The following is a 10,439-nucleotide window of genomic DNA, read 5'->3' on the forward strand; positions in this document are numbered from 1 at the left end:
ACCAAAGTGAGCAGACTTATTTATTCCATAGTGTGTAATCAGTAGTATTCAACACTATGGAACTAACATGGATAAAAATAGCTCCATTTGTTTCATTTGAAGAGACTGTGTGTGTGTGTGTGTGTGTGTGTGTGTGTGTGTGTGTGTGTACCCAAGCTGATGGATTCCTGAGATAATTTGCAGAGGAAGAGGCCCAAAACAGATAACCCTTCTTCAGACAATGAACTCCAAAAGGTGACTCGGCCAGGGCCACTGCCCCACACACAGTGTGCTACACAGGAGCCTGAAAGACAACCTGCTGTGCCTGCTCCCTAAAAAGGGACAGAGGGGAGAGCCCATCAAGGGACCAGCAAATAGCCTTGAGCCAGACATACCACATGTTTATTTTTAAATAATAAATAAACAGCAAAGGAAATACAGGAAAGAAAACATTCATGAATCCACATCACTAAAGTGCTTCCAAACATAAATTCAAAAGGACCAAGAAATCAGGTCTGACAGTCTCCAGATATCTAACAATTGCCTAAACATGGCTCCAGGTGATTTCAGAGGAGGAGAGTATGGCTTTCTTTGTTGTTTAGGTATTCAAGACCTATCAAGTGATGTTCAACACAAAATTACTGCCTACTGTGAAAACAAGAAAGTCTAAGACCCAGTTCAAGGAAAAGTGATATAGCATCCATTCGTTCATTCATCTTTTTAGAAACTTCTCCTGGGAGTGTAAAACAATTATATTCACACCTAGAACCCCAGCACTGGAGAGGCTGAGGCAGATCATGAAATTGAAGCTAGCCTGGGCTGCACAGCAAGACCCTGCCTATCTCAACAAAACCAAACAAATCCAAATGTTCTTAGAGTGAAGAGGTCAGAACAGCACTCTTAATGATTGAACCACATCTCAAATGGTGCAGGTAGAAATACTCTCTCTCTCTCTCTCTCTCTCTCTCTCTCTCTCTCTCTCTCTCTAAGGTCTTGTATAGCCCAGGTTGATTGGGATGCTCTTGAACATCTGATCCCTTGTTTCTACCTCCTGAGTGCAGAGATTACAGGTGTGTGCCACCACATCTGTTCATGTGGTGCTGGGGATTGACCAAAGGCCTTCATGTGTGCTATCAACTGGGCTACATCATACCCCATCCCTAAAATTATCTTTGAACTTCAGATCTTCCCTACTCAAATTCTACAAAGGAGAAACAAAATTTTATACCAAACTGAGTGATTCAAAAGATTGTACAAATGTTCTCCCTTCTAGAATTAAATGGAACTTCCCCTAGATCATTATATATTCAATATTGTAATACTGCCTCTTATCCAGATGTTTCAGGAAGAAAATCAAACTGAAGGTGTTTGTCTTGATCAGTCTTATCTCCTAAAAATTGCTCGTGAGAAATATGCATATTTCCACTTTGGGGGAGGGGCAAATCTGTTGGTCTCATGAGGGTCCCACCTTTGGGGGCTGGGGCACCTGAAGCCCTGGAGCATGGGAGCATCCCTGATCACTGGATTCCGGGGGCACTTTCTTTGTCTCCTGCCTGGAAGAGCTGGACAGGTCAATGGCCACATCTTCCAAGCTGTCCTCAGGGTTCAGGCTCGTTTTGTCTGGGCCCCTTTCAGGTCCATCCTTTTTAGCACCTTCTTTGAGGTGGTCAAAACCCCAGAGTCCGGCTAACTTGTCTTCACTTTCTGGTTTTCTCATCCCTGTAGACTTTTTATGCATTCCTGGAAGAAGAAAAAAAAACCCACCGGGGCTTGTTTGTTTGTTTGTTTGTTTTTTGAGGCAAGGTCTGTCTATGTAGTCCTGACTGTCCTGGATCTTGCTATTATAGACCAGACTGACCTCAAACTCACAGAGATCTGCCTGCCCTTGCTTCCCAGGTACTCAGATCAAAGGCATGTACCACCACATCAGGCTCAAAAATATTTTTAAATTCAGCAATTAAGTACGTTCCTTTCTTCTCACTGTTCTTTCTATCTCTAAATTTTTCTTCGTCAATGTTCCTCTCGGGCCTAAAGGAGAGCCATGAAGTAGTTATCTCCCAGCATCAGGGTTTAGAAGGCCCTATCCACCAGCTATCACTCCTGCAAAATTGCTTTGTTGGGTGACACAGCGACTTCACGTTTGTTTGGATAAGCAACAAACCCTAGCTCAGCACCTAAGGCCCACGCCTCAAGGACCCCTGTTCACGTGCTTTCTGGGGACTGGGCTTGGCTCTGCATGTCCACTTCTCTCTAATCTCTTCCGTCCTTAGGCAAAGTCCAGGCTGTATCTCCGGTTCTCAGCACAGCACCCGGCCGGAAAACTATTTGCTGAACTTTCCCAACCTAAAATCCCAGTACGATCCACCTAATTTTCTGGCAGTGATTATCTTGTGACCCAAGCCTGCAAACTCTGAACCCAAGCAGATCAGTTAAGGGGTAAGTGCACCAGAAAGGGCTTGACCTCACCAGTAGGGGCACTACTTACTTACTAATCTAGAACACATTCGGTCCAGGACCTGGCCTATTACTTCAGCTATGTGAACAGAACGGGATGCTTTAGATTCTCCCTGCTCTGCATGGCCCTATTAACCTTACACTCTAAACTGTATAGTTTCTAAACTTTCAAGCAGCATTCACCACTTTGAAAATATGTATCAAACACAAGGCAAGTCTCTGTCTATTTATAAGTTTTTAATACGTATTTACCAGTGTGAATAACCTAAGCGGACTTTCCCATACACTGCCTCCACAGTTCCAACGAAAATTAAGGCTAGGAATTAAAAGAGTCCAGACTGGGCCTAAACCTGAGACCTGTCCTGCTTTGCTCTGCAAATCCTTGGTGAGGACCCCGCCCACCTCTCTGGTCTTGTTCTCAGCCAGGGCTTACCCAGAAGCCAGGGCGCACAGGAGCCGTGCTGGCTGTCCGCGGAGTTGAGCACGGAATCTGGCAGTGGGATGCAGTGGCGCACCATGGCCCCGTAGAGTCCGTACTCAGCCATGACGCTGCTGCCGCCCCAGCGCTTCTCTCGCTTACGCCACTTGGCCCGCCGGTTCTGGAACCAGACCTGGTTAGAGGCAGAGAGGAAGCTGAGAAGCTCTAGAAGAGACACTATAAAAACGGGGTGGGGTGGGGGGTGAGGAGAAGCGCGTGCGCTCCGGGACTCTGGGTCTGCAAAGGGTCCATTCCGCACCCACAAGCCTAAAGGCCAGCGTAGCAGCAGCCCTCCAAATCCGCAAGAACTCAACATCATGGGAATAACATAGGAGTTGCTTCCTCTGAAGTTTTTTAAGGAGTCGGAGAGCAAAAATAAGGAATGAAAAGGACCCTTTCCTGCAGTGTGTTTATAAAGGGGCTGCCTACAGCGTTTCCTGGTTTTTCTGTTTAGAAAATCTACAGCGGTAATGGCCCCTTCAAATATCGATTGATGGATCGCTATTTCTCCTAAAGAAAATACATTAATTTAAACAATACATGATATACTGAAACTTAGAGCAGCAAGTCACTGGCAGCTCTTCCAACAGAGAGCATGTCCGCCAGCACAAGAGAACTTTCAGGGTGGATACGCCTATGCGGAGACAGCACCGTGTGACACGAACTCAGGCTGTATATGGTGATTTCTTTAAGAACTAAAGATGAGAACTAAACATTTTTATTAATATGTCTTCATGCAGTCTCCTAGTTCAACACACAATTGCGTACTTTTTTTAAAACATCGTTTTTATTAATTTTGTGTGCGTGAGTGTAGAAGTTGGTGTGACAAGTACACATATGGAGGTCAGAGAACAATTTGCAAGAATTAGTACTCTCCTACCAAGTGGGTCCCAGGGATTCAATTCCAGTGTAAGTCTTTTTGGTGGCAGGTGCCTTAACCCACTAGGTCATCTTGATGGCTCACAATTGTGTAATATTTGAGGATAGGTTAAAGATGATAGAAGGGGAAAGGGCATGAAATGGCCAGAGAGTGCCTTTTAGTGCCTTTAACTGGGTCACTCTCAGTTCTCAATGAAGAGGACCATACAAGGCTTTTCTGAGTGGCTGTGAGCTGTTCACTGTGTGCAGGAGTGACATGTTCTCTGCAGTGTCTTTAGAAAAGAGAAAGAGCGCCACTAGACACCTGTATTCGGTCTTCAGGAAGCTCTGTTTTCACAGCCAGCATTTCCCGGGCATACACGTCAGGGTAGTGAGCCTCACCAAATGCTTTCTCCAGTTCTTCTAGTTGATGGGCAGTGAAAACTGTCCTGTAGAGCACAAGAAATACACAGGGAAATATGCCAGAAAGATAAAGCCCATTTATAACCCACAAAATCATGTCTTTAGAATTGTACAGATTCTCTGTAGCTTCCTCAGAACTACGGGTCATCTTTGAAAATGTCTGTGTGGTTCTCGTGCCCACCAGTAGACTGCTGGACCCTCTACATTCTCAGATGCTGTTCTCAAAGACAGTAGGGTTGTATCCATCTGAGGAAAGGTAAGCAGAGAAGCCTAGACCCATACCTGTGCCTCCGTTTCTTCCTCTTGCCCGGGGTTGGGGACATCTTCAAGTCACTCTTTTCTTCAGATGGACTGTCCCCATCTGTTGGTACAAGAAGATAACTCTCTGAAAATGTGGAAGTTTTTGCTATATTTTGAGCTATGTATTTTGCTATAATTTAATGTGAGGGCTAACATCGTGTGTCTGTTAAGAACGTAGAATGTACTTAGTGATATGCACAAGCCAAGAGAGCAATTCCCACATTCCAGATACCGTCAGCACTATTTCAATTATTCCTCATAAATAAAAAGACAAAGGCAGCTGGTATCATTGCCCTTCCAGGTCACACAAGGTCAAGTTCAGTGATGAAGTTGGGATCCTAATTTCCTATTCTGTAAAGCCAATGCTACTTGGCTACTTACTGTCTTTTCTAACCAGAATTCGAAGTTGAAAGCCCACCCTGCTCCAGCATGCCTCTCCCCAGGTGGACATTTCTGAGAGGCAGGGTTTGTGACGTCAGAACTCACCCTGCCCTGACGCACCCATTCTCCAGCCCAGGAAGCTTATGCATGCATGACATACATGTCCTCGTGATGTATGGATTCCCCTGGAAACAATACCATTCAGCTGTGCAGCTGTCTACCCATATTCAATGTAGCAAAAGAGCTCAGGATAAGGAAAGCTAGAAGCTAAACGATTATCAGATTCATCATTCAAAAGTAGAATTGCCCCCAAAATAGTTTTTAAGTGAGTGACATCAAAAGCAATGAAAAGAACACCAATTTTGTTTCTATATCAATGGTATCACCACAAAACGGCATACCTGGATTATAATATTCTATGTTGTGGTGAGGAGTGTCCGGAAGCCACTGGATACTTGGGTGAGGAAATGCGTGAGAAGTGGCTACTAAGACTTGTGGCAGATATAAAACACTGTCTGGTTGGAAAACCTAATATTCCCCAAAGCATAATTGTTTTATACTGATTACATAGAAATGATAATATTTGCATATATTGGACTGACATTCTAGTATTTAAATCAATGTCAACCGTTTCTTTTTTCTTTTAAGGCGACAGAATTTCTCACCAGTCACATGATGCTGTTTCCGCAGGAAATGCTCTTGCAGAATAAAATTTACTTGCATTTTACCTTTCCTTTTATTAATATTCGGAGAAGCCACCCTATGAAGATAGCCCTTTGGATTTTAACGACACAACAAACAGAGTGTTTCATTTCATCCAATAGAGGCAAGGAGTATGCAATAAAGTCGGTTTCCCGTTGAGAGCCACAGAGACCGGCCCCTCTTTGCTCATCCGACTCCACTCTGCCTACCTAGCCGGGTGCTCTGCAGGACAGAGTTTCACTAGGTCCGCGGTTTTTTGCATAATTCTCTCTCCTCCCTCTCATATCTCCAGCCTCCCAGTTTCTTGCCCTGTGGAATGAATGTCTTAGGTTCCTTTTCTTTCCCCACAGTGCAAGACTTTTTTTTCCTGAGAAAAACTGGTGGACTCCGAACAAAACATGAGGTACAGCGGACAACCCTACTCCACCCCCAACCCACGTTGGGACAGGGCTCCCTTTGGGATTCCCACCTCCGAGATCCAAGGTGCCTCGAAGGGCGACCAAGCATTCGTTACCCAGGTGCTTCTGGACCATTCGAGGTTTGGGGTCGGGAAGCTTTGCCTAATTACCCGACGTGGAGACGCTCTCGCTGCGCTGCGGGCAGCCGGGCGCAGGCGGCGGGCGGACGGGGTTCTGGGCGACCGCAGACTCGGGTCCTGCGGGTGGCAGGAGCCTCAGATCGGCGAGGAGCAGGCAGCGCGTACGAGCAGCGGCCGCTGAGGGGGGCTGCGCCCCGAAGCCGCAGAGGAGGCCCAGCCCCAGCGGGAGAGCCCCGCGAGCAGGGCAGGAACCGCAGAGTCCTGGCCTGGGCCCCGCAGCCTCCGCTGGAGCTTCACAGCTGGATCCTAACCCGGGTCCAGCCGGAGTCGGCAAGTCCGCTTCCAAGCCCAGCAGGTCGTTGATGGCGAAGCTTCGAAGGCGAGAGCCGGTGGGAGGACAGCCTGGCGCCAGGGCTCTACTCCTAGAGCGCCCATCTGAAAGCCCGTCCCGTCCGGTCATGCTTGTCAGCTCTCTAGGCCAGGCGAGGGCCGTTGAGTCCCTCCTGGTCACCTATGCAAAAGAGGCTAGCTCAAGCGACGCCTTTTATGCTGGGGAGGCTGTTCCGTGAGACCTAGAAGGTCTAGAAGGCGCCAATCAGCAGGGAGCAGACGCATCCAGGCTCCCACCAGAGAGGTGCAGACGCCACCAGCTCCCCTCCCCTGAGTTGTTGGCCCCCCTACTGCGGTCCTCCTAGTCACCTCTTTTCTCTCTCCAGCTGTCCCTTACCCACCCCACTCCCCCTATTCTCTGGAAGGGGAGGAAAAGTGAGCAACAAGGGCTGTGTTGTCTGCCCACCCCTATGAAACCCACAAGTTCCACATCCTGATGGGTCTCCCTTCTGGACACTCCTGGCCTTCCAAAACCTTACACGCCCAGCTGCCCTGTAATGCCTTGGGCGGGTTCTCAAGCACATCCCTCTCACTACCACCCAAACCATTCCAGCCAGCCAGCCCCTTCAACTCCAGCGCCCAGTCTGAAAATCCCTGGAAGCTGACATTCTGTATTTAACTCAAGGCCCGCCACTCTCGCTCCAGCCAAACCCTCCCCTCGCTAGATCTCTAAGGGCTGGACAGTAGAATGTAAGAAATTCTCAAATCCGCAAGAGCTGCGAAAGGCAAAGGAGAGAGGAGGAGAGGCAGATGTAGACTAGGAGGGCTAAGACCGTGGGCAGGATTAATAAAAATACACGCAGCCCAGTGAAATTTTAATTTTACGTAAGCAATGGATATTGTTTTAGTATAACGGTGTACTGGTATTTGATTCACCAGTCCTAAATGGGTGGGAGCGTGGAATAAAACAGGTCCATCTATTGGGACTCCTCCCTGAAACTAACAAATTACTGTCCTGTTTTATGATTATCCAAAGACAACCTGATTGACACGTAGGAATTCCGTATTTGTTGAAATTGGAGCTAATTAAAACACATGAGCAAGCCACTCCTGGCCCATCCTCCCTTGGGTCCCTGCTCTTCCGCGCTTCTTACAATCGCCTGGTTTGCAGTCTGAGGTCGCCCAGACAGGGAGCCGCAGCTTTTGGAGACCTACGGGGAAGTGGCACGGCTTCCTCCTTGTGGGAGCGGGTCAGAGCCCTGCACAGCACGTCTCCCTTACTGTCTTCGCTGTGTGAGGGGCGCCACCACTAAGCCAGAGGATTAAACCAGGGACTCTAAGAAAGACAATGACAAGAGGCTGCGCATTAACTTTCCATTATTAAAGGAAGACCCAAATCTCCCCTCCAAGCTGTTCTCCTGGATTAACAAACCAGTAACTTTCCTTCAGGATAATTGTCCTGAGTTGCTCACGGGAGGGGTGGGAGGTGGTTCTTTTCAGCTCTGCCAGCAATGTTGCCCAAAATTCACCTTTAGATTTAGGGGAGACATCAGAGATACAGAGCCTTGCCAACCAGCAGCATGATCATTTGTAAATCCAAATTTGGCTCGCAGTTAAGAAATACACCCAGGAGTCCACTCTTTTGTGGTCTGTAGCCTGGGTAGGTGATTCAGCCATGGCCACCTGCAAGTTAAAAAGGCTCCAGCGACCTTGCCTCCGGGCTGCAGCCAAGATCCAGATCTTAGGGCCACCCTCTCCTAGGTTCTACCTTAGGAGGCAGAAGGCCACCAAGACGTCAGACTCCACATACACCAAGTAGATGCCAGAGACACAAATAAACCAAAAGGTTGGCTGTGGGAGGAACATCTGGCCTCAGCCCCTGGGAACAGCCCAGAGCACATCTGTTTCTAACCTCCTAAGAAAGATCTTACCAAATAGACCCATTTTGCAGATGAGAGGTCATTCATATAAATCAAATGGTCTCATGGAACACAGGAAGGGAAATGGGGAAACTGAGGCAGAGCCTGGCTGAGGAAGGAACTGGATTAGGGCTCTGAGGGCTTAAGGGGTCCTGCTATTCCTGAACAGAGGCACCCCAATGCTGCCTATTTCCCAACTGGCAAGATGAATGGAGCCTGCAGGAACTCTGGGAGAGTTGGATCTTTGGGTACCTTACTGGCAAGGGAAAGTGGTGAAAAGAAATCCTTTGATGATGGGGCCTTTGAGATGACTCAGAGGATAAAGGGGTTTGGCTCCAAGCTGGACTACCCAAATTGTCCAGAACCCATGTGGTGGAAGGAGAGAACCTACTCTCTCAAGATGTCCTCAGACTTTCACAAGTGCACCCCCCTCCCCCGGCACACATGATCCTCTCTAACACATAAAATAAGTCAAAGTGTGTGTGTGTGTGTGTGTGTGCGTGTGCGTGTGTGTGTGCGCCCCGCGGTGTGTGTGTGTGTGTGTGTTGTGTGTGTTCATGTGTGCCTTCCTATTCAGGATCCTGGTCCCCTTCCTACTCAGGATCCTGTACCACTGCACAGTCCAATAGCTGACACCAAAGGATGGAGACTCAGGAGCAAGGGACAGGGACATGCTCTCCTGAAATGTCCTCAAAAGCGGAGGAAATCACTTCCAGTAGTTTAGGAGACCGGGCACTAGAGATGGCTCTGCCCCCGAGCTCACCCACACTGTATGCCCATCCTATCTCCAGGCAGATAAAGACATGGGCTGGGAAGTTCCCACCTCACCTTGGTGCTTTGGCAGCCTGATGTGGACTCCTCTTGGCCTCTTCTCACCATGGGCAGATCTAGGGTCAGCGTTTGCTGCCTCTGCCGTCCCCTTTGGAACCCTAAATCCGTTAAGGAGTCCAGATCTGCCTTCATCAGCCAGGATTATCTGGGATTTAACTAATCAAAGTTTTTCCTCTCATTATTTTCAGGGAATGTTTCCAGACCCTCTCTGACGCCAGCCACGAATGTGCCGGTCCACCGCTTCTGTTTGCCCAGTTTAGGTGCGCCGCAGCCTTTCACAGAACCAGGTTGGGGCTTGTCCACTTGGGGCTGGTCTGCAGACACTACTCCTCATCTTTGCAGAACCGCTGCAGGCCTGGCTGGCTATACAAAACCCTCGGATGGAACAGGAGTGAGATAGAGCATGGGGCACTCATAGCTGCTTCTCTGCCCCTTGTTAAATGTTGTTAGAGCCCAGTACATTGGCTCATGCCTGTAATCCCAGCATTTGGGATGCTGAGACAGGAAAATCATGACTCACTGCAGGCCAGAAGGGCACCTGGGCTACAGAGTAAAAAACTGTCTCAAAACAAAACCCATCCAACAAATGAGTCGTAGAAGAGCAGCTTTTCCTGTTCCTATGCCTTCCTTGGTCAGTTTGCCTGCCCCTTTTTTAGTCCCCCACCCCATCCCACCCCCAGCTCCATATCTTTTCCTGGGAATTCTCTTGACTCTGAGTCCACCTTGATAGCTAGCCACATGTGACAAGAATTAGCGAGTTCTGAAAAGCCCTGGATCACAGAACAGCAGAAGTGGATTCTTCATGCTCTGTTCTACCACCGACGCGTGCAGTGCACTCTACTCTGTCTCCGTAAGGTCCTGGTAGGACTGTTCCCCAGGTCCTGCTGTGAATACAGACTACTAACAGTTTACCCTGCCTATCACTGGGGAAACACTTCCTTCTGCTAACAGAAACCCCTTAACCCAGAACACACTGGGTCTCAGCAGCAGTCTCCTAAGAAGGGTGTGACTAAGGCCACACAGTTATTTGAAGGAGGACAACAGCAGGGTCCTTCCCCTTCATGGATCAAGGCAGTGGCAACTTTGCATGGCTCTTTCCCCTGCTTCTCTGACATCCCTTGGTCCTGGGATCCTACCCTCCCATGAATCTGCACCCAGATACCATCTCCAGCTTTGCATCTAGAGACCCCAGCTTCAAGTACACCCTATCCTGTCTTGCACCCTCATTGTGTTCCCTGAAGTCATC

General features: G+C 48.4%; 1 protein-coding gene across 1 annotated transcript; it reads right to left on the reverse strand.

Moving 5' to 3' along the window:
• Positions 1-359: 359 nt before the first annotated feature.
• Positions 360-6,703, reverse strand: Vsx1 (visual system homeobox 1). The gene is made up of 5 exons (XM_028893412.2): positions 6,144-6,703; positions 4,475-4,553; positions 4,095-4,218; positions 2,867-3,044; positions 360-1,719 (listed from the first exon to the last, which is right to left on the reverse strand). Exons 1-5 carry the CDS (start codon positions 6,571-6,573, stop codon positions 1,433-1,435), a joined length of 1,098 nt encoding a protein of 365 aa, XP_028749245.1. The 5' UTR covers positions 6,574-6,703; the 3' UTR covers positions 360-1,432.
• Between the last annotated feature and the right edge of the window lie 3,736 nt (positions 6,704-10,439).

Source organism: Peromyscus leucopus, chromosome 4, assembly GCF_004664715.2.
Source record: "Peromyscus leucopus breed LL Stock chromosome 4, UCI_PerLeu_2.1, whole genome shotgun sequence".
In the NCBI taxonomy this organism is placed as follows: Eukaryota; Metazoa; Chordata; class Mammalia; order Rodentia; family Cricetidae; genus Peromyscus; species Peromyscus leucopus.

Coding starts and splice junctions, on each gene's coding strand:
- Vsx1 (XM_028893412.2), bottom strand. CDS start 6,573: ATGACCGGACGGGACGGGCTTTCAGATGGGCGCTCTAGGAGTAGAGCC. Junction 4,219..4,474: donor AGGAAGAAACGGAGGCACAG/GTATGGGTCTAG, acceptor TGTGCTCTACAG/GACAGTTTTCACTGCCCATC. Junction 3,045..4,094: donor TTCCTGAAGACCGAATACAG/GTGTCTAGTGGC, acceptor GCCTCTAACCAG/GTCTGGTTCCAGAACCGGCG.